Source organism: Penicillium samsonianum, assembly GCF_028829775.1.
Source record: "Penicillium samsonianum strain IBT 33392 chromosome Unknown utg000007l_segment0_segment0, whole genome shotgun sequence".
In the NCBI taxonomy this organism is placed as follows: Eukaryota; Fungi; Ascomycota; class Eurotiomycetes; order Eurotiales; family Aspergillaceae; genus Penicillium; species Penicillium samsonianum.
In genome coordinates, this window is record NW_026643265.1 from 2916027 (window position 1) to 2938903 (window position 22877).

Sequence of the window (22877 nt, forward strand, 5' to 3'; positions counted from 1 at the left end):
TCTCAGAGATCTCCCCTAAAACTGTTTCGCGTATGATACCCACTTGTTTCCTCTAGCGTTCGACCGGTGTTATGGCGCATTCAGTTTACCTGTAATATTGAAATTGAATGGAAACCAATTGTTTACGATTACTTTACTGCTTCGCTCACTGAGTTAGCCTAGAGCAATAGCGTAGTATTCCCCCTATTGATGTTGGATCGACCCTAACATGAATACCTTCCCAAAGAAAAATGGCCATGTCAAGCCTACCTGGAGCTGTCCACGGGTACCTATAGTGCGGGGCGATAAGCAGCTAAATTCCGATAACGATTTTGTCCCCTCGCGACGCGAACCTCCACCATTCATCCTCCCTCACAACCACATTTCTACCTCGAACCGCAAACCGCAATCACCTCGCAAACCAAAATGCCACCTCACAACCCTCACCCGCTCCCTTCCCTCACCCTAATTGTGGCAACGACCCCAATCCGCACCGCGTCGACAACGACAAAAGACGAAATCACGCGCCTAGGCATCGGCCTAAACGGCACGCTCCCATGGCCGCGCATAAAGACAGACATGTCATTCTTCGCTCGTGTGACATCCCGGCCACCAAGCCCAGGCACGACGAACGCGATAATCATGGGCCGCAAGACGTACGACTCAGTTCCAGCCTCGCTGCGTCCGCTCGCGAAGCGGATTAACGTTGTGATCACGCGCGACACGTCCGGATCTGTTCGCGAGAGCGTCAGTACAGAATTAGGGAATATGAAGAGCAAAATTGCGGCCAAGGCTGCTCAGGCACAGGCCCAGGCACAGGCTACAAATGCGGAAAAGGAGGCTTTTGTCCCGCCCAAGGAAGCTGTTCCGGCTCCACCGGTCGACCCGATGACCGATGCGATTGTTACGCCGAGTCTGGGCGCGGCATTGGAGCAGTTGGACTCTGTTTATGGGACGCAGGGGACGCTTGGGAAGATTTTTGTTATTGGTGGTGCGGAGATTTATAATGCTACGTTGAAAATGGGTGCTGAGGAGCTGCGGGGTCGGCCTGTTAGGGTTGTTATGACGAATGTTGTGCGGAAAGGGGCTGTGGATGCGCCTGCTTCGTTTGAGTGTGATACGTTCTTCCCGTTAGATGGGCTTCATGAGAAGAATGGGTGGCGGGCTGTTAGCCCTGGGGAGGTTTCTGAGTGGGTTGGGGAGGAGGTTGATGGCGAGTGGAAGGGGGACGGTGATGTTGAGGTTCAGATGGTTGGATTTGAAAAATTGACTTAGACATGGGTAGTTGATTGTCCTCCCTATGGATAATTGCCTAGTCAAATATGTTCAAAAATTCGTGGTTCGCGCGTGTCTGTCCAAAGCAAAGAGAAAATATGTACAACAAGACTATGCACATTGCCAATGTTGGTTGGGTGAGGCAACAGAATAGATAGACATGAAATGAGAGTATATGCAAGGCTATGCAAACAATTGAATCAGAATGCCTCAACAACGCCGGAAAATGCAAATGGAAAACAATGCAATGGTCTATCAAGTTCACGACCTAGTCGCTATTCTCCTTCATGAATTTCACGAATGCTTTCTTGTGTACCAGGCCGGCATATTTCCCGTCCTGGGTAACGCAGAGGTAACGAAGACCCAGCTTGGCAAAGCATTGGTAGACCAAATCGATAGGGGAATGGACATCGAGAGCGATTGGAGCCTACCAAAAAACACATTAGTATGGGCCAAGATATTGAAAAGGTCACCAAGCTTACAGGGTCAATGTATCGACTGAAATCCACCTGGTCCGCATCCTCGTGATCGCTGTCATAGATGGCAGTGGAAGCATCCATAGCCATCAGACATATCGTATTTTCTTCTTCCTCGCCCAGCGTATCCAGTGCGTACTCGAGATCGGGTGCTGGGATGAGACCGGCTAGGACACCGTCACGTAGAATGGGAAGTCCGCTGTCCAGCTCGCCTGCCATGAGCAAGTGTTCCAGTTTCAAACGGAGATCCGTGGCGGGTACGAATGGCGATGCAGAGACATCGATGATGCGATTCTTCCGCACTGGTCGGACTATGTCTCCCAGCTCAGCATCGGTGGTCGGTTGGAGTTTGCTATCAAGGAAGGGGTAGGAGTTCATATCGGTCAAGAGGTCCTGGTTTCAATTAGTATAACATCGGGGTTGGATTGCCAGCCGGGGGGAAAACTCACATATATACTGCGAGGCTCAATAGCATCCGCTGTCCACTTTGCGCAGAGTACCGACAGGGAAAACGGAAGCACGTGGTTAAGACTTCCTGTCAATTCGAAAAGGATCACAGGCAAAGTTACCGACAGTCGTGTCACGCCGCACATAGTCGCTCCAGCGGCAATCAATGCGTAGACTCCTGGAGTCACGCACGACTCAATTCCAGCAACCGCAGGGCAAGAGTTGAATAAGAAAAAGGTTGGATGTCTGAGAGCCCAGTACTGGATCAAATGTCCAACAATCCTCCCCATCAAGCCACCAACAACCATAGATGGCACATAGATGCCCGCAGGCACCTTGATGCCGAACGTAATAATGGTCAAGAAACTCTTGATGACAAACGCCACTAGAAGGTAGTGGACGATTTCAAGAATGCCGTCTGTGCGGGGACACAGGCCCGTACTTTCCACATCTGATTCACAAGGAGAAGCTAGCTCAAAGAGAAGTTCGGTGACAGGAAGCTTGGTGTATCGATTCCAGAAGCTCATAATGCCTGTAACCAGTGCAACAAGGAAAACTTCAAGCATTGGCCAGCGCTTGATGGCTGGAATGCGACGGAATGATCGTGCCCATAGGCTCGAGGCTTTGATGAAGAGCGCACCAGCGGCGCCTCCCATAATACCGAGAAGGATGAAAATGAAAATCTCGAAGATCTGCCAGTCGGAAAGGTACCGGACTTCAAATAGGACGATCTTACCTGTTCCATAAGGGTTTAGGAACTTGAGGGACAACGTAGCTGCAATGCAGCAAAAGAACGTCCGGAAAAGCGTCTTGGGTGGGAAATAATAGCTGACTTCTTCCAAGCTAAAGAGGACACCGCCAATCGGAGCACCAAAGGCAACAGCAACACCACTAGCGGCACTGGCACTCAAAACCTCTCGTCGCTTTCCATCGTTTTGGTTATACTTGGCGAACAGACGACAGCAGATATTGCCCACGCAGGTGGCAATATGAACGTAGGGGCCTTCTTTGCCCAAGCTCAAACCAGACGAAACACTAAAGATCAAACCAATAGTTTTAATGACCAGCGTCTTCAGTCCCATATATCCGTGAAGGACAAAGCCACTGTTGATGACTTTGACTTCTGCCACTCCACTGCCAGCAGCAGAGTAGTAGATCATAGCTGGACGGGACGGAAGATTAGGCAAAGTTCCATGCACTGGACTCGTCTCTGGCTCCGAAAGAGGAGAAGCCGAGGCATCGAGTCCATTTCCAGATTTTGTACCACGGGAGTCGGCGCCCAGGTTTTCATCAAGCGTGGCAAGAGAAATGGACGAAGGAACGACGGTTTTTGTGAGCAGAGTCAAAGCACACGATATGAGGGCCAACGTCACAACCCAAAAGACAAACGCGACGAAGTCAACCCACTGGTTTTCTGTACCCGATGGCGAAAAGATCCTGGACCAGGACCGCCATGCATCACAACCACCCAGCCCTTCACAGCAGGTCCGTCGATTACGGAAAAATTGGGTCGTACAGAAGCCTTCCTTCAGATCAAAGACCGATCCTTCGGTGACATCGACGAAGTAAGCAATAGAGGCCGTGATGCACCCAATGAGCGCGACCAAGATCCATCCTTGCGCACCGTCGAAGGCCGCCAACAATCGGCCTCGCACATCTTTTCGCTGGCGGAGTAGGCGAAGTCGGGCTCCATCGGCGATACTGTCATGCACCCAATCTGTGGAAGTGAATTGATCGTACCAAGTCCGCTCATCCAGAAACGAAGAGGCAGTAAGATTGTCCTTCGTGGACGGAGGAAGGCTAGCGGGTATGCTATCGCCGCCTATACTCCCTCGGCGACTAAACCGCCTACCCGTGGAGTTAGCACGGCTATGATTTCGCGTTCGCCGAAGGCTGCCAGCCGCCAGAACATGTCTAAATGAGTCCGGACCGGTGCCCGACACTCCGGAGGTGCTGGTGTAAGACCGTCGCGGAGCTCGTCGGCGGAAGGATTGGGCGGGCCCGAGGAGGCTCGTTGTTTCTGAAATCTCCAACGGTGCATCGAGGGACTGATATTCGGTATGTGTTTCCGAGAGGTAGCTTTGAGATCGTCTGTAGGCACTCGGTGAGGGGGGAGCTGTTTGGGCACTGCGTGTGTTTTCGGTGTCCTCTTGCTCGCGCAAGGCAGGACTGGGCTTTGGAAGGGACCGAGGCATGTCGCCGAGAAGCGTTTATGCTTCAATTTTATGCAGTGGGGCTGACAAGGGTCAGTTTTGGCAGCACTTGGAGATATCCCGAAAGAAGATCCACATCAGACGTAAACACGGCGTAACAGAGCTAAGAAATCAAGAAATTTGACTTACTGGGTAGCATATCTCTCTTTCCAATGTTATATTCTTCAGAAAGATAAAAACAAAAACAAAAACACAAAGAGATGACGGTGAGAAAAGAGGGTCCGAGTCTTAAGATGAGGTGACCATCACAGATGATCGACTGAACGGCGGGGACGCGTCAGGTGAAAGTCCAGTGCTGACCCACCAGCCACTAGAGTCATTCTGTCTATCTTTAATATATTTTACTTGTTGAATGTTCAATGCTCAGCAGTTTATGCTGGTGATTTGATGGTTTATCCCCAGTGTCGCATTCCTCCCTGGTCATCCCCGCATTTTCCCGACGATCAACATCCCGAAATAAAGCATGTGCCGTGGAATGTACATTCGGGATTCGACCTGATGCAGCCACAGCGCAGCAACCTTGTTCATCTTGATCCCTCCCGGTCGGATCAAAATGTCCATGCTTAGTACGAGGAGCACGCTCTTCTGTCTATGTTGTAGGGCAGGATATAAGTATACCTGTGTACCTGCACACATGACGCCGCTATGGTCTTGACGATAAATGAGAGCACCAAAAAGCATCTGTTTTATGGCCCTGGAAGCATCCATGGATCTCCTTGAGTTACTAAACTAGGTTAGGATGTTTAACATTCAAAGTTTCCTTTTTGGAGGTGCATCCGCACCCCCGGCTGAAGGGATCCATGGATCCTTGTGCCAGACGCTGCCCAATCCCATCGTCATCCGACGCTGATCTCTTGGCATGCCTCATATAACATACGCCACCGTGTGAGGGGTGTGAGACTCGAAGAAAGCTGTCATTTCATGGTAAACAGCGTTAGCCTCTTCCGGATGTCTGGCATTCTTGAGATATAGATATCAGCTCTAGCACGGGGCTGACTTGAGGCCCAGTCTACCTTGGGGGTATGTATAAGCTTTCGACACTTTCCAACATTAGGGCATGCAGATATCGCTCGGTATGTTCCGATTTCACGGGGAGTGGTTCCTGCTTCACGTGTACTAGGCATCCTTTGGAAAATAAGTCAATCACACGCTCAGAGGTCAATACCTGCGTTGTAGCTAGCTGGAATTATTTTCGAGGACCCTTTTCAACACGATCACCTTTACCGCTCTTTCGGACATGTGGGTTTTCGGCGAGTAGCAAGTATCTCTAGTATTATTATTTAGCAAGACTAACAGCAAGTTCCACATCACGTCTAATTTAGTCGGTGATGATGCAATTATCACTGTAGATTTTGGAACTTGCCCGGTCAAGTTTATATACGGCGGAGTAGTAATCACGGGCTAGGACGATCTTACAATTGTGGGATTGTGGGATTCACAGATATGGAGTGGGTCTATGCCAGGCCAGCGTAGTTATTATTTGTCTCGGTGCTTTGCTAGTTTCTTCTCGACAAGCCGGTCGATTCAGAGTAGGGTCTCGTAGCGAATTCTCTTTAGATGGTCTTGGGTGGCTGGACTTTCACGTATCTTAAGATGCTTCTAGCGAATTCTTCTAGAGCCTAAGGTTTTACATAGAAAAGTCCATTTCACAAATTAAGCCCTTTTCCGCCTTTTTTCAACGTCTAACCAACAAACTAAGAAGGGAAAGAAAACATCTATAAAAACTGATATCTAAAGGACTATCTGAGAAGACTACCAAAAAGACCACTAAAGAAGACTTGACAAGGCGCCATAAGCGGCCGACTATTCTTGTACAGATTACTAGAAAATTATAGTCTCAAAGCTTGTTTTACGGGTCGAGGTCGCGATATAACTCTATACACTTTTTGTCTGCTTAAGTACGGCAACATGCATGTGTGTTGCTTGGAGGCACAGAATAATTAGAACTTCTTGGCCCCAAAGCTACTTGCTCTTAGGGAGCAAGTATGCTAAAGAGTGGAGCAAAACTGAGTATAAAAAAGGTCGGGTGGACAGCAACGAATTGCTTACTCCTGTGTTTAAGCATTAGCATTTCTCATTTCTCTTTCACCTCACTTGAGCCTCACTTCCCGGCTATTTATACCTCCTGCTACCTCAGGAACTTTTCTCTTTTGCAACTCCCCAACCCACCACAAACTTTCACTTGCACTTTATTCATTCCTCAGAACAACGCATCCCAACAACCAACATGGGAAGAATAAAACGCAAGTGGGAGGATGACGACTCCGCAGCAATAGAAGAAGCCAAACAACCAGCAAAAAAGCCGGCCAAGAGATATTCTAAGGCCTGGTACAAAGAAACGTTTGAAAACATGCTCCCAACAACTCTTGCTTGTGACCCTGAAGACGTGGACATTTACGACGACATTATCCCCAAGTTCACCAAGGATGCCATGTCCAAGCTGGACGCAGAAAAACTGATCCTGAAGAGCCTACAGCTGAACTCCCGGCCAACTTTCAACCTGGACAGCTATACCGAGGCAAGCGAGTCTCTCAAAGCGGTGGGCTTCAATCCCGACTCTCAGACAATGGCTGTGACCCCCCTAGCGATCTACGACGCAGACAATAAGGAAAACACCTGGCTGAAGCCGCCAAACGGAACAAAGCTTTCAGATGAAGACGTTTACCTGGCATACAAGCATATGGCAGCCACCGACAGAGGAAAGAATTACCCCGTCAATTTCGACAAAAACGGACATATCAGGGCCGCCCGTACCCCGGAAGATCCCCATATCTCGTAGCTCTTCACTTCTATATACATCCACGCATTTATTATGCAATTCAATGTCCCCATATACCAGATCTCTTGATTTCTGGCTCTGGTAACTTGCTCGATGAGCGAAGTAGATCAGGGAGAAAGGAAGTTGCGACAGGAATATTATCTACAACCAACTACCCATCAAGCTAGATATGCGGAAATTGTACCCCAACTTTAATTTTACAGTCATATGTAAGAAAAGACGTGCTAGTTTTCGTCCAAATGCAAACATTTTAGGTGCGAGACTGACCCCTGTCACTTTTAGGCGCCGGGGGGAAACTGGTCACTCTTCCTCTCCCTAGGCTTTCTCCCTCACTTGTTCCTGGGTTTTATATAAACTCCAGAAGAACTTTGATTTCCATACTCTGACGCTGAAATTTCGAGTATTCGAAATCTCCCACGAAGGCCATTCCCTGGCTCCTTTCTATCTCAAGACTACTCCTGCCTGACTTCGTCCTCTTCTGGTACCCTCTCCAACTACCCATGGCTGTCGATCATCTCTCGGTGGTTGTCTCCGAAAAATTGAAAGCCAGTATCTCACAAGTTTGGGAGAATGAAGTGTGTAAAATCACCGAGCCTTTGTTTAGGCCAAAAAACTTGTGCTTTGCAAAGTTCTTCCCAACAGATGCTTGCAATGATGTAACAGGGGCGAGTTTTTCGGAATTTTTCAGCGTGAGAACTTTTGTCTACTATCTACATACGATATCTGGTCTAATAATGATGTGAACTTAGGCGAAATCCAAGCTAGATGCCAAGTTGCGATCGCATGTTTCGGTTGGATACGTTATTTTTCCAGGAGATGTGCGGCTTCTTCCAAACTTTACGCTCATAATTCCTTTGAACATAATTGGCAAAGTTGAATTGGATGGAGTGGCGATGGACACAGATCACTACTACTACAGCCAGAAGGACCAGAAGGACCAGAAGAGTATTGTTAAAGTGTACGAGGGTTCTAAACTAGTGATGCTGCACATAACAAATCTGGATATAATCATGTAGCTACCTTGATATAATAGAAACCTAGGAAAGGTCTATGTTGTATTAAGTATTCGTCTCTGACCTCCAGGGCTGTGTAGTATATATAGTGCGGGGTTCAGATCCCCAATTCAATGAAATGATTAGTGGATAAATTGCATTGATATTATACCTAAATCCATGGATAGATTTAGATAAGCGATATTAAACGTAGTTCTTATGATCTAGTCTTAATATATTCATTCCATACCTAGATAGCTGACCACAAGCGAAAGATCCACCAATTTCCCTTTCGTCCGCGGAGTGACTTCCCCCACTCCGTCTTCTATCCACGTTGCTTATTATTGTTATAAGCCCCCCGAATCCCCATTCAATTTCAAACTCTCAAGTAATTTGATCTTATAATTATATTCTTGCCTCGCCATGGCCGCCATCGAGACCAAAGGCAATGGGGATGCCTTCAAACCGTATGACCAGTTTCTTCTCTTCGGAGACTCCATCACACAGATGGCCTGTAACCAAGAGCTAGGCTTCGCATTTCATGCTGCACTCCAAGAATGTGAGTTATTCTTCTGATAACCCCGGAGATTTGCAAGGTCAATAAGCTAATGAAAAAAACAATCAGCCTACAGCCGCAGATTGGATGTTGTCAATCGGGGCCTGGCGTAAGATCATCCAAGGCTATACTGCAACATAGACTCTAAGATATGCTAACAAGAAACAGTGGATATTCCACCGCCCATGCTGTCAAGGTCTTTCATAAGTTCTTCCCTTCGCCGCAGACCGCTAATGTGCGGTTCATGGTAAGCCCTCCATATTGACAGGCCCATTTGAATCTCGAATGCATTCAAAAGACCAATTGACTAACATCCGATAGACCATCTTCTTCGGTGCCAATGATGCATGCGTTCCAACTCATGACCAGCATGTGCCCCTGGATCAATATAAAGAGAACCTGAAGACGATCATTCAGCACCCAGCGACACACGCACAGAACCCGCGACTCATTCTGATCAGTCCACCTCCCGTCAATGAATATCAACTGGAGGGGTTTGATGCTGCAAAGGACACCCCGTTCCCAAGCAGAACCGCCAGCTTCACCAAGTCGTATGCAGTGGCTGCGTGCGAAGTCGGCGCATCGCTCAATGTCCCGGTGGTGGATTTATGGTCCGCCTTCATGAAGACCGCTGGCTGGAAAGAGGGAGAACCTCTGATTGGGGCTCGTGATGTGCCGAGCAATGACACACTGGCTAGTCTTCTTACTGATGGTGCGTGGAAATGGGCATATTCCCCCTTCATTTTTCTTGTACTCACTCGTCATACAGGTCTGCATCTGACTCCCGCCGGTAACCGCATCGTCTACGATGAAATTATGAAGGTCATCCAGGCCAATTGGCCGGATCAGACTCCTGAGACTCTTCCAATGGTGTTCCCTTCGTGGGGCGAGGCACCGAAATGAGTTGCGCATATCACAAATTGATTTCTTAAGATCGACAGAGGGAGAAAGTGGGCTTAGGGTTTCTGTATAAGATAGGCATGAGCAATTATATGAAGAATTCTGGAACATTCATGTGCAAATATGGGTACTAAATTTCCCCAGGCGAATGAGATTTTCCTATTCCACTAGAGATATTTGGTGAAATCGGCTGACTGGTCTCCCTTGAAAGCACCCGGCTAAATGATGCTTGGTCCTCCATTCCTCCACTGCTGTCCAGCTCGTTAAGAGTGCCATCTCCCCAAGAAGGGCTTCCATGCTGGGCATTTGAGAGACGTGAGTGGTAGTTAAGTGATAGGAATGATATAAAAAAGCGCTGAGACGGTCACGAGTTTGACCTCCTATTTATCTTCATGCAACATCTACCTTGAGCTCTTGCATTCTATACATACTTCTGGAGGTCCAAACTTTCAAAAGCGTCTAGGTGGTATAGGCTAATATAAGATCTATTCTACATGAAGGTCCTCCACACAATTGGGAACTTCAACATGGTACTGCGTTCTCTACCACGAATCCTCAACAAACCCATCCACCTTCATTCCTATTGATCCTATCCCCGGTCCAGAATACGCTCTCGGGGCACGGTTTAACTTCGCCATATTCGTGGATGACATCTGCTTGGAGTCGTTAGACCATACCCGTGACCCAGTTGTTAAGATCTTGTACAGGCAATGGGTAAACTTAACTCCTGAAGAGAGGAAGTATGAGATTCATCCTGAGTGGCATGATGGGGAGACGGAGGAGGAGGAAGAAGAAGAAGATGTAGGATGGTATATGAATGTGAGTGATTGTACCGATATGTATAACACCTTTGAGTGGGGTCATATGGGTCGCTGGCATGACTTCTATCTTCGGGCCCTTGAGATGCTTGATATTTATGGGGATAAGGAGAGGCTGCCGGGGTTCTGGCGAACTAAGAAGTCGGCCTCGAGCTGCCTATGCAATCGTGTTGAATGAGACCAAAACAATGTTGGCTGGGGAAGTTTTTATATGCGTTTACGCTCTCAAGGACCCGAAATATCACTCTAGAAAATTCCACTATCCCCCTTCCCTATTCCCCTTCAACTCAAGCTCTCGATCCTGACGACAGGGCTAATGCAGGTTAATGCACATATGGGAGACCCACTTCAAGTTCTCGCCTGGGCTGTCCTAACGGGTACATGTACAGTGTCTTTTAAGCCGTAGGAGCATTGCTTTGGGGTAAAACCATTGACAGTTTATAATGCTCTTTTGATACAACGTTGAAAATAACATAAAATAATACCCATTCGCTAAACTGAAATCCCCCTTGAACCGATATCTCGATACACAAGTATCTCAGAAGATCCTAGCGCACGTATTTGCCCTGAATGCCTGGTCAGTGGATATATGAGAATAATAGCGAATACAGGTACATACCATGAAGCGCTTGTGGAAATCAGAACGAAGAAGATCCTGGAAACGAATTAGTTTAACGTCATAAAAACAAGTCAAAGGAAAGTAAACATACGTTGACGAATTCCTTGCCGTCTCTGTTCTCTGTTCCTCGAGCCTGGTTCTTGAATACAACGTCGTCATCCCAGCGCCGTCTCATGTTGAAATCCTGGGAATTAAGCAGAGGATTACCGCGCGCGATATCAACCTCTCGCTGCTCTTCTTCCTCGACTGCGCGTTCACGCTCCTGTTATGCATTAGCCACCGTTATCGTATTCAGGGTGCGAGAAAGCGAAATACCTCTTTCTCCTTTTGCTCCAATCGCTCCTTTTTGATCTTCTCAAGCTCCCGCATTAACTCGGCTGCTTCATCTTCGTCATCACTGCGATTTGTCAGTTTATTCGTCCTAAGCACGAGATCTGGGGTGCAACCCACCTATCCTCGTCACTGCTGTCTTCTTCTGACCCGTCTGAATCGGCATCTATGTCGCGCGACTCCTCCAGTATGCGTCGGCGTTTGGCCTCTGGGTCTTCTTCCTGGATGTCGCCATCGCCTCCATCTTGGGGCGCAGCTTCAAGTTGTCGCTTGGAGATTGAGGATTCTGCAATAGCTGGCTGTTCGACCGGAACGCCATTCTTCTTGGCAAAGTGTGCAGCCTCAGCCTGGAGAAGCTCTGCGCGAAGGTCACGGGGTGATGGGTCGGCGTCGGCTTCGCCGCCTTGTCCGGGTTGGCTAGAATAAAGTCAGTGATTGGTGCGGTCTGGCCAAGTACCGTTCTACATACCGAACTTTCAGGTGTTTATGCGCAGGTAGGAGTCGCTGGTGGTAGGCGGGGCCACGGAGGGCTTCTTTGCCTTGCGCCTGTTGAAATCAGTCAGTGTCCATGAAGAGCCGTTTTGAGAAAAGTTGTAGTACCGGGTCAAAAGTAGGTCTGTGGGCTAAAGAAATGTTAGCTATGATCATTCAAATCCTTAGATTTTGGCTGAGATGACATACCTGTAGTCATTTTGTGGTGTGTTTGCTAAGTTAATGTTGGAAGTGCTTGGACGTTGACGGCTTCCACCTTTGGATGTACGTGGTCGCCTCAGGCACTAAGAATCTCCTCACGCTCCGCCCACCGCCTTACTCAAACCCCGCTATTATTGGCGTAAACTTCGGAATAACGATATTCCGAACCGCGAAAATGCGGCCTGCACGGGCAAAATGGCCCAAAAAAGAAAGCAACTCTGATCCCCGCGCCGGGGCTTCTAGACCTCCCTCAACGATGTCGAAAGAAGCGCAACTCTCAATCGCAGAGCGTGACTTTATTCTCGAGGCGCTCCGTGAGAACGTGCGTCTCGATGGTCGCCAGCCTGACGACTATCGTCCTCTGGACCTCTCCTTTGGTGAAGAATATGGACATGTGAAGCTGCAGCTTGGGAAGACAAAGTGAGCTCCAGATCTTTTGTTGGTCTACCCCAAAAAACAATCACTGACTGATTCTCTAGCATTATTGTTCGCATCTCCGCTGAGGTTACTAAACCGCGTGAAGACCGACCCTTCGATGGTCTCTTTAACATCAACTTGGAGCTGAGTGCAATGGGTTCACCTGCCTGGGAAAACGGAAGGTATATATCACCCAACGCTTTTGTTATACACTGATTTGTTCTCACACTTATCTCTGCAGAACCAACGACATCGAAGCATACGCCACCAACACCCTTGACCGTATCATCCGCCATTCCAATGCCCTCGATACCGAATCCTTGTGTATTCTGAAGGGTGTGAGCTGCTGGTCCATTCGGGCCGATGTTCACATTATCGACTACGATGGAAATATCACCGATGCGGCCTGCATTGCGATCATGGCTGGACTGCAACACTTCCGCCGGCCGGATGCTGTGGTGAGAGACGGACGTGTTATAGTTTACGGCGTGGAGCAGCGTGTGCCTGTCGCACTCAACATCACACACAAGCCTCTCTCAGTCACATTCCACACCTTCAATGAAAGCAAGCATGTCATTGTTGATGCCACCCTCAAGGAGGAGCAGGCGGCTGAGGGAGATCTTGTCATTGGCATTAATAGCGCGGGCGACGTCTGCTACCTCTCGAAGTACTCAGGTGCACCAGCAGATGCCATGATAATTGTGAACAAGACAAATGTGGCATGGGAAAAAGTCAAAGAGATCAATGCTGCTGTTGAAAAGGTCCTCCAGGCCGACCTGGCTAAGCGGGCGAAGATTGGCATGGCCGATGAGTCTCGGGCAGAAAATGACCGGTTGGTTCAAATCGAATAAACAGCATGTACTACCATTACTTTCATGATTGGGGGACTGGAGTTTCGCATGGCGTTTACATCAATGATACTTGACTGCCACATGGTGGGCGACATATGGGTACGAGCTAGTAGCTGAATGAACTTGACCACTCTTCCTATGTTGTAAATGTAAACTCCTAAGATTTTATGGAAATAGCTCAAGCGCCTACTTCTATCCTTTTTATTCTCCATCAACATATCTTTATTTTAAAGTGGAACCAGTGTCGAACCGTACATCGTATATGCACTCCATACTCCGTACAGACAAAGCGGTTAATATATTTCCGGCTGCCAAGAGCCCCCTATTCTTAGCTCAACTCATTATAGACCGGAGTCGGCCAATGAATAGAAGTGCATTTTGACCATAGTACACAAAATACAGAAAATAGTCAAGTGTTTTTTAAAAGTATACAATTATACTCTACTAATAATAATTAGAGTATCATTCTGAATATTCGATCTCTTTGATTGTTGTGAAGCGCTTTACCGCCTACCCGCGCATCAAATCAACATAGCTTAATTGCTGCCTTCGCCCGCTAAGCCACCCTTGGACTTCATCCTCACTTTACTCCCACATTTTCCAGTCCAAGCCCCGTCGAATCTGTCACTTGTTCGCCATACCTCGTTTCCAATCGTCCCTGCTTCTGACAGATATAGCAGAGCGCTTTCTGTCGACCTGGCCTTGCGATTAATGCCTCAGGGGCATTGTTACTACGCTACAACAGTGAGGCTGTCAGCTTCCCCGCGGCATCATGGCCAGCGGTAGGCCTCCTGGGTCGCATCCAGCCGCTGGCCGCGATGACGACCTGCTGCTGGATTCCGGATCTATGTATAATAGCGGTCAAGGCCCCCCCGTGAATGACGAACACCTATTAGAACGCTACAACATTGACGACTCCGAACAACCGTACACCCAAACACAACCGCGCCCTTCCGTCTCCTACGATAACTTTGTTGGATCTAGCGCACAGCATGGCGCAGCGCAGCACAATGCTGCTTCTGGACCGGCGCATCCGCCTGTCAACACCGGTCTCCATTCAAATGACCCCTACTCCAGCGGCACGCGAGATCGAACCTACTCCCAGACCTCTGGACTAGACAATTATCGGCGGTACTCTTTGGATGACTTTGACGATGGGCATTCAGGTTATTATGATCTCGACGCGGACGAAGACCGAATTGCCAGTTCACACCATGTCCGCAAGGCAAATGAGCGCAATAGTGTCCTCGGACTCGGGGGTGGATTGATGGGCAAGGCGAAATACATGTTTGGCATGGGGTCTTCGCAATATTCGGAAATGGATCTTCCGTTGACCGAGTCAGGCGCAAGAAGGGCGACAGTTGGTAGCGATGCTTCTCCGGCCCCGCCCCCGAAGCAACGCAAGAAGTTCCGCGCGTCTGACCTTAATATCTTCGCACGCAAGGTTGATCCCTCAACACTCGGCCCGCGCATGATCCAGCTCAACAACCCGCCCGCCAATGCCACTCACAGGTTCGTCAACAACTTCGTATCGACGGCCAAGTACAACATCTTTACCTTCATCCCCAAATTCCTCTTCGAGCAATTCTCTAAATACGCCAACCTGTTCTTCTTGTTTACCGCTGTCCTACAACAAATCCCAAATGTTTCGCCGACGAATAAGTTCACAACTATCGTTCCGCTGGCTATCGTCTTGGCTGTGTCGGCGATCAAAGAATTGGTAGAGGACTACAAACGGAGAATGTCGGACAGAGGACTGAATTACTCAAAAACCCAAGTCCTGAAGGGATCTTCGTTCCACGATGCAAAATGGGTGGATGTTGTGGTCGGGGATATAGTTCGGGTTGAGTCCGAGCAGCCTTTTCCAGCTGACTTGGTACTACTAGCGTCATCTGAGCCCGAAGGTCTATGCTACATTGAGACGGCAAACCTGGACGGCGAGACCAATCTCAAAATCAAGCAAGCCATCCCGGAGACTGCGCATCTGGTCAGCCCCAGTGATCTGAGTCGTCTGAGTGGACGCGTTCGATCAGAACAGCCAAATAGCAGTCTGTATACTTACGAAGCCACCCTGACTATGAATGCTGGAGGTGGCGAGAAAGAGTTGCCCTTGGCTCCAGATCAACTCCTACTTCGTGGTGCAACGCTGCGAAACACTCCCTGGATTCATGGCATTGTGGTTTTTAGTGGCCACGAGACAAAACTGATGCGAAATGCGACGGCAACCCCGATCAAGCGAACGGCTGTGGAACGAACAGTCAACATTCAGATTTTGATGCTTGTCAGCATTCTCATCATTCTGAGTGTCATCAGTTCTGTCGGTGATCTCGCTATTCGGAAAACCAGATCTTCAACGCTTGCATACCTCGACTATGGGTCGGTCAAAATGGTAAAGCAGTTCTTTATGGACATTTTCACGTACTGGGTGCTCTATTCAAATTTGGTTCCGATCTCCCTCTTCGTCACCATTGAAATCGTCAAATACTTCCAGGCGTTCCTCATCAACTCTGACCTCGACATTTACTACGATAAAACCGATACCCCCGCCATCTGCCGCACATCCTCCCTTGTCGAGGAGCTTGGTCAAATTGAGTACATCTTCTCCGACAAAACAGGTACCCTAACCTGCAACATGATGGAGTTTAAGCAAGTTAGTATTGCCGGAATCCAATATGGCGATGATGTTCCTGAAGATCGACGCGCCACCGTGGAGGATGGTGGTGAGATTGGTATTCATGACTTCAAAACACTCAAAGCGAACCTTCAATCGCACCCCAGCCAGAACGCTATTCGCGAATTCCTGACACTTCTTGCCACCTGTCACACTGTTATTCCCGAGCGAAACGGCGAAGACCCAAATGTGATAAAGTACCAAGCAGCATCGCCGGACGAGGGAGCCTTGGTAGACGGGGCTGCCTCGCTGGGTTTCCGATTCACCAACCGAAGACCGAGATCGGTGATCTTTGAGGCTGGAGGGCAGGAGTTTGAATACGAACTGCTAGCAGTGTGCGAGTTCAACTCTACTAGAAAAAGAATGTCCACTATCTTCCGGTGTCCTGACGGAAAGGTCCGCGTCTACTGTAAAGGTGCTGACACGGTCATTATTGAGCGGTTACATCCCGATAACCCTACCGTGGAAGCAACTCTCCAGCACCTGGAGGAGTATGCCTCGGATGGTCTACGCACGTTGTGTCTGGCTATGCGGGAAGTTCCGGAAAACGAGTTCCAGCAATGGTACCAGATCTTTGATAAGGCTTCTACCACTGTCGACGGCAACCGTGCGGATGAACTGGACAAAGCGGCTGAGCTGATTGAAAAGGATTTCTATCTTCTTGGCGCCACGGCTATTGAGGATCGCTTGCAGGATGGTGTTCCGGATACTATCCACACCCTCCAGACTGCAGGCATCAAGATTTGGGTCTTGACTGGTGACCGACAGGAGACTGCAATCAACATTGGCATGTCCTGCAAACTCATCTCGGAAGACATGACGCTTCTTATCATCAACGAGGAGTCGTCAGAAGCCACCCGTGATAGCTTGCAAAAGAAGATGGACGCCGTTCAGAGCCAAATGGCCTCTGGGGACTCCGACCCTTTGGCTTTAGTGATTGACGGGCGATCGTTGACTTTCGCTTTGGAGAAAGATATGGAGAAGTTGTTCTTGGATCTGGCTGTCATTTGCAAAGCCGTTGTTTGCTGGTAAGTGCTATTGAATTTTGGAGGATTTTATTTCTGGTCTAACATGTTCTTTAGTCGGGTCTCTCCACTTCAAAAGGCTTTGGTCGTCAAGCTTGTCAAGCGCCACAAGAAGGCTCTCCTCTTGGCCATTGGCGACGGTGCCAATGATGTGTCCATGATCCAAGCCGCTCATGTCGGAGTCGGCATCAGCGGTGTCGAAGGTCTTCAAGCCGCACGATCTGCTGATGTCGCAATTGGCCAGTTCAGGTTCCTTCGAAAGTTGCTTTTGGTTCACGGAGCGTGGAGCTACTCTCGTATCAGTCGAGTCATTCTATACTCATACTATAAGAACATTACGCTGTATATGACTCAATTCTGGGTAAGTTTGACCTTGATGGATTATTCGGAGTGGTATCTGACTGGTTACAGTATTCTTTCCAAAACGCATTCTCTGGAGAGGTTATCTACGAATCTTGGACGCTCTCCTTCTACAACGTGCTCTTCACCGTCCTACCTCCATTCGCGATGGGAATCTTTGACCAGTTCATCTCCGCCCGATTGCTCGACCGCTACCCACAGCTGTACCAGTTGGGCCAGCGAGGCGTCTTCTTCAAGAAGCACAGCTTTTGGGCCTGGATTCTGAATGGATTCTTCCACTCTCTCATCCTCTACCTTGTCTCTCAGTTGCTCTTCTTCTGGGACCTTCCCATGTCAGACGGCCAGGTCGCCGGCCACTGGGTCTGGGGTGAAGCTCTGTACACCGCCGTGCTAGGTACCGTTCTCGGCAAAGCCGCTCTGATCACCAACGTCTGGACCAAGTACACCTTCATTGCCATCCCAGGATCAATGGCCCTGTGGCTCATCTTCCTCCCGGCATACGGTTACGCCGCCCCAGCTTTGGGCTTCTCGCAAGAATACTACGGTACCATCCCCGTGCTCTTCAAGTCTCCCATCTTCTACCTGATGGCCATCGTCCTACCCCCTATATGCCTCCTACGTGATTATGCCTGGAAGTACGCCAAGCGCATGTACTACCCACAACAATACCACCACGTCCAGGAAATCCAGAAATACAATGTCCAGGACTACCGTCCACGCATGGAACAGTTCCAAAAAGCCATTCGGAAGGTCCGCCAGGTCCAGCGCATGCGCAAGCAGCGCGGCTACGCCTTCTCCCAGGCCGACGATGGCGGCCAGATGCGTGTTCTCAATGCTTACGACACTACCCGGAGTCGTGGGCGGTATGGTGAGATGGCTAGCTCTAGGCCTACGGCGTGATGATTGATTCGCTGTGGGTTGATTATGCATTGTGCATTTACAGTGGCGGTTTGTTGTGCTTGTCTTTTTTCTTCGTATGCATCCATACCAAAGCTTGGTTGATTTGTATCTTTGTGTACCTTATGCTCTTTTTTTCCTTTTCTCTGGGTCCTTCTTATAGCCATGCGATTGGTGTGGAGGCTGTGACATATTACCTTTTTTCTTGTTTACCTGATGTGGCAGTAGCTGACTCTTGCGAAAAAACTTGAACATGACATGATTCAGTAAAATTCCGTTTCCAGTTTATTTCATCGCCATAAATAAAGTGTGTAGATGTACCCAGGTTGGGTGATTTAGAGCTTCGTACCTCAGTGTCATCACTCATTAGACAAGAGATCCTTCCACGTAGGAGATCTCCGACCACTCTAGCGTACGTCTTTTTCATGAAACCGTTTGAAATACTATCTGCGATGGCGTTTGATGCATATTTAACAGTACACATCGTAATGCATGCATGTTTTTACATCCGATTATCTTTCTGGGAAGTCCATATATCCAGAGTATATCACCTCTTTCTCCTGGGACCTTCGTCGGTTTCTACCTCGTGCACCGTTCTTCAGGTGGTCTCCAGCCTACCCCAAGTCCCTCCATCACAAGTCTCTCCCTCTCCTCCCAGGTCTTTCCGTCATGTTCCAGGTCAACCTGTCTTCCAGTATTTCGATCTCTGATACCACTCGAATCAAACTTCAACGAGCGTGCTTTCTTCGCATGCCGCCGTAGATCTCGCTGAAAAGTAGTATCACCAGACCAGCCAAGTATCGCACAACCAACCGTGCGCCAAGGCGATATAATGATATCGACACGACGATGGATATTTGGATTCTTCCCCTCATGCTCACCATGTCCAACAGTCTCATCAAAATGCGGGTCCTGCCAGACAACCAACGCCTTATCCAAAGTATCAAATCCCTTCTTCGTATCATCAGCATGAAAAGGCAACGTCTGTTGCTCACGCAGCGAAGAAGTCAAATGCAAAGAGAGCGTATGGGTGACATAATGCTCAGCCTCAAGACTCGCAACAACATCAACAACCAGATTCCGAGTCACCGCATCATCACGATGACTCAATACAATATCAACATCACCACTGAGTTCCTTCCCACGACGGTATCCGCCAACAATCACACACTCAATTCCACTTCCATTTCCATCTCCCGCCCGAACCCGTCCAGCATGGTCCCGAATAACATTGGCAATACCCTCACTCTCAGCACGGGGGACACCCTCCTGGAACTCCTCGTAGTATTTCACTCCAATCTGCTGCACGCGCGAGAGCGTGTTCCACCCATGCTCGACGATATCGTCCAGATCGCGCCACCCGCGCTGGTAGAACTCGCGCGCGGTCTTCGCTCCAACGCCCCAGATTTGATAGAACGAGTTCAGAACTCGGAGCATGGGATCTGTCTCCAGTGCATCGGCAGCGGCAACGTTCCCGTCGTCGTCAGTATGGTTGCAGCCTCCGTGCTGCTGGAACTGAGAGAACAACTCTGCGATCTTGGCGTTGCACCCTGGTAAAGCGAGGATCTCGCTCGGCCGCTGGATGGGGTGTGGGTATGCTGCGATTGATGCGATGGAGGTGCTATATGCACGCACGCCGATCTCGTCGAGGGTGAGTTCGCGGATTTGCCTGATTTTCACGAGTTGCGAGATAAAGTCTTCGTTTGGAGGGTGCAGGGGTGTTGAACGCAGGCATGCAAATGCGACATGGTCACGGACCCAGTTTGGTTGTGGGGGTGTGTTGGTTTCCTCTCTCTCGTGTTCCGAGGTTGTTTGTCGATATAGAGTTGGTCGGGAGCGCTGGGAAGATCCGTCGGGGGGTTCTTTTGAGCGCCGTGTGTGGGTGTAGTCTGGAGGGGGAGTTCGTGGTGTTGGTAAACCAGCATCTTGCTTTGCACGCTGCATGATTTGATTTGGTTTTTGTTGAAGGAGGTTTTGCTTATTTTCTGCCTTTGTCGTGGGAGGGGGAGAGGGGATCTTTCGCCCACGGTAGACAACGAATGGGTCTTGGGACACACATTCGCCGGATGTGATAGAGGTATCCAGCCACTCGAGCTTCAAGACTGTGATTGAATTTTTAATTACCTCTACCTTCTGCTCTGGAATCAGGTGATTTGAAGTGACATCTCGATTCGTAGCTCCATCCTCGCCCTCAGACTCAGTACTGAAATCAATAATCTCAACCGGGACATCCTTGGTCCCATCGTACTGATCTGTGCGCCTGCGCTTGTGAGGGGGCTCGACGCCACCGCCAATTGTTCTCGAAGCTGAGTTTGGTATAAGTTCCTCTGTCCAGACACCGCGGGTCCGCAGTTCCAGCGCCGCACGCTTCGCGCGCCCGACTTTCCCCAAAACAAGGCTAGCTTCGGCGATATCGTAAGTCAGGTTACCACCATAGTCTACCAATCGGCCTTCAATCTCATCCAGCTCCTCCAGGGAGAGATGCATTGGCAAAATGAAGATGGGTGGTTGGGATGAGAAGATGGAGACATGTTCTGTCTTTTCCTTTGAAGAGGAGCTCTGATCTGCGATCATGGTCTCTGGTCGCTCCAGAAAAAGGAGTATTTGATAGACCTATAATATGCAATCATCATATACGCGAGGAAGGGTGTTTCAAGGAGCGTGCTCATTCCTTTGCTGGCGTTGATGCTTTAAGACACACATTTGAGGCGAGCAAGTGAGATCAACGCCTCGAACATGCAATTTTGTACAGGCACGTTTATGCAGGGATGTCTCTCATCTCATTTTGAATTTGGTTGAAGTTGTGCTGAGATGTTAATTTGGGATACAGCTCGGGAGATGGGATTGACGTCACCAGTGTGACGCCTGAGGCATCAACGAAGTATATAAAAGCTAAAAGAGGCCATTTTGACACAATACACAGTACCATAATGAAACAAATAGTACTATATAGAGGACAACAGTTGACATTGGAACTAACTAGAACTCGATCGACACTGATTACTTTGGAAGACTAAGTTGTTATTGAGAGGAAATTGAAAGATGACCATGAAAGTTCCTTACTGATTGGCTTTTTATGAAGTGTGCGGGAACAACAATGCTATGGAGGTATATACAGTATATATGAGACATGCAATGATTCGTTTTTTTCTTTTTTTGTGAACAAACCATGAGCTCGGAACTTCTTGAGGTGCTCTATTTCGGTTTGACCTCATTCTTCTTCCTCATCAACCTGTCAACCAGAGGATCATGAATGAAATTCATTGATAAATTAGGATTAGCCCGGGTTTGGTATAGAAGAAGCTCAGCTGGGGGGATATGGTTGAGTGGAGGTAGGTGAGTGGATGTGGTTGATTTTGCTTTAACCTTTGCTGTCGTTGCAAGCCTGCCGATTGTCCAGAAACTGGGAGAATCCGGGAGGTCATTCATTGAATGGAATAATGATCCCCGATTGGCATAGAAGAAGGCCAACCGTGAGAATTGTGGTGGCTGTAGATCCCATCGATGGAACACTGAATAAAAATAAGATGTTAGCTGGATGTGCAATGTTGGAGGATGAAGCTGACAGTACACTCATCGAAGTTCTCGTTGGACAACTGCTGGAACCATGGCAAAAAAATTATCAAATGTAGGAAAGGAAGCAGCCCCCACGTCCAACCCTGCTGCGCAGATATATGAATCCTGGGAAGCCCAATGTTGTGTGTATCCTGCCAGCCGAGTCTGCAGTGGATGTGTGGAAGATTTGGTTTTTGAATTGGGCTGAAGAGGTTGATCCTGCGGTGGCCTGAGAATCCTGTGTGAGCGGAGTCACTGGATTTTGGAACAATGTTGCAATAATGCTTGGGCTTGGGCTTCTTGTTTGAAGTGGTGTTGGGACCAGCGTTGTTATCATTGTCGTTGAAAGCAGGAGATGACGCATTGATGATTGTTAGCACACGGTATGAGGTAGACACCGGGAAAAAGTAGTTTGATCAAGGAGATTGCTGAAGCCATTTGTTTGCAGGTTTGAGCGCGAGGATTGACGTGAGGGCGATGAGAGCATGGTGATTGGAAGAGGTGCTTGACCATAATCGAATCGTGTTCGTGACAGCTGGTGAGAAGCTGAAGATGCTTGACCATATTTTGTACCACCACAGCAGACAGTCTTCAGAGTCTCCTGTTTGAGGTGGTTGATTGAATGTGGATAGTTGATCAAATGTGGATGGTTGATTGAGGTGGTTGATTGATTGAAGGTGCTTGATTGATTGAATGTGGTTGATTGATTGAGGTGGTTGATTGAGGATGGCTTTTTGAAGTGGTTGATTGAATGTGGATGGTTGATTGAGGTGGTTGATTGAGGTGGTTGATTGATTGAGGTGGTTGATTGAGGATGGCTTTTTGAAGTGGTTGATTGAATGTGGATGATTGATTGAGGTGGTTGATTGATTGAATGTGGTTGATTGAGGATGGCTTTTTGAAGTGGTTGATTGAATGTGGATGGTTGGTTGAATGTGGTTGATTGATTGAGGTGGTTGATTGAGGATGGCTTTTTGAAGTGGTTGATTGAATGTGGATGGTTGATTGTGGATGGCTTTTTGAA

The 22877-nt window shown here is 48.6% G+C and overlaps 8 protein-coding genes across 8 annotated transcripts; 5 read left to right on the top strand and 3 right to left on the bottom strand.

Moving 5' to 3' along the window:
- Positions 1-405: 405 nt before the first annotated feature.
- N7471_011985 (dihydrofolate reductase) lies at positions 406-1254 on the top strand (the record flags this gene model as incomplete). Its single annotated transcript, XM_057284704.1, has 1 exon — positions 406-1254. One exon carries the CDS (start codon positions 406-408, stop codon positions 1252-1254), a length of 849 nt encoding a protein of 282 aa, XP_057130970.1.
- Positions 1255-1522: 268 nt separating this feature from the next.
- N7471_011986 (putative voltage-gated chloride channel (ClcA)) lies at positions 1523-4372 on the bottom strand (the record flags this gene model as incomplete). Its single annotated transcript, XM_057284705.1, has 3 exons — positions 1523-1681; positions 1737-2123; positions 2180-4372. 3 exons carry the CDS (start codon positions 4370-4372, stop codon positions 1523-1525), a joined length of 2739 nt encoding a protein of 912 aa, XP_057130971.1.
- A 2245-nt stretch (positions 4373-6617) lies between these two features.
- On the top strand, positions 6618-7169 carry N7471_011987 (uncharacterized protein; the record flags this gene model as incomplete). The annotated part of the gene is made up of 1 exon (XM_057284706.1): positions 6618-7169. One exon carries the CDS (start codon positions 6618-6620, stop codon positions 7167-7169), a length of 552 nt encoding a protein of 183 aa, XP_057130972.1.
- A 1415-nt stretch (positions 7170-8584) lies between these two features.
- Positions 8585-9620, top strand: N7471_011988 (SGNH/GDSL hydrolase family protein; the record flags this gene model as incomplete). Its single annotated transcript, XM_057284707.1, has 5 exons — positions 8585-8720; positions 8787-8826; positions 8886-8964; positions 9039-9429; positions 9487-9620. 5 exons carry the CDS (start codon positions 8585-8587, stop codon positions 9618-9620), a joined length of 780 nt encoding a protein of 259 aa, XP_057130973.1.
- Positions 9621-10792: 1172 nt separating this feature from the next.
- On the bottom strand, positions 10793-12118 carry N7471_011989 (spliceosome-associated CWC15 family protein). Its single transcript, XM_057284708.1, has 8 exons — positions 12066-12118; positions 11985-12007; positions 11854-11930; positions 11505-11801; positions 11370-11451; positions 11146-11316; positions 11055-11090; positions 10793-11001 (listed from the first exon to the last, which is right to left on the bottom strand). The coding sequence occupies exons 1-8, from the start codon at positions 12073-12075 to the stop codon at positions 10984-10986; spliced, it is 714 nt and encodes a 237-aa protein (XP_057130974.1). The 5' UTR covers positions 12076-12118; the 3' UTR covers positions 10793-10983.
- A 134-nt stretch (positions 12119-12252) lies between these two features.
- N7471_011990 (exosome non-catalytic core subunit RRP45) lies at positions 12253-13345 on the top strand (the record flags this gene model as incomplete). Its single annotated transcript, XM_057284709.1, has 3 exons — positions 12253-12497; positions 12557-12676; positions 12736-13345. The coding sequence occupies 3 exons, from the start codon at positions 12253-12255 to the stop codon at positions 13343-13345; spliced, it is 975 nt and encodes a 324-aa protein (XP_057130975.1).
- A 772-nt stretch (positions 13346-14117) lies between these two features.
- Positions 14118-18394, top strand: N7471_011991 (aminophospholipid-translocating P4-type ATPase DRS2; the record flags this gene model as incomplete). The annotated part of the gene is made up of 3 exons (XM_057284710.1): positions 14118-17044; positions 17099-17402; positions 17453-18394. 3 exons carry the CDS (start codon positions 14118-14120, stop codon positions 18299-18301), a joined length of 4080 nt encoding a protein of 1359 aa, XP_057130976.1. The 3' UTR covers positions 18302-18394.
- Positions 18395-18877: 483 nt separating this feature from the next.
- N7471_011992 (type-X family DNA polymerase) lies at positions 18878-20872 on the bottom strand (the record flags this gene model as incomplete). Its single annotated transcript, XM_057284711.1, has 1 exon — positions 18878-20872. One exon carries the CDS (start codon positions 20870-20872, stop codon positions 18878-18880), a length of 1995 nt encoding a protein of 664 aa, XP_057130977.1.
- Positions 20873-22877: the final 2005 nt, after the last annotated feature.

Bases quoted from the DNA above. Each gene is read 5' to 3' on its own strand.
- N7471_011989 (XM_057284708.1), bottom strand. The intron at 11,802-11,853 runs GTATGTAGAACG...ACTTTATTCTAG, and splicing joins CATAAACACCTGAAAGTTCG to CCAACCCGGACAAGGCGGCG. The intron at 11,317-11,369 runs GTATTTCGCTTT...AATGCATAACAG, and splicing joins TGGAGCAAAAGGAGAAAGAG to GAGCGTGAACGCGCAGTCGA.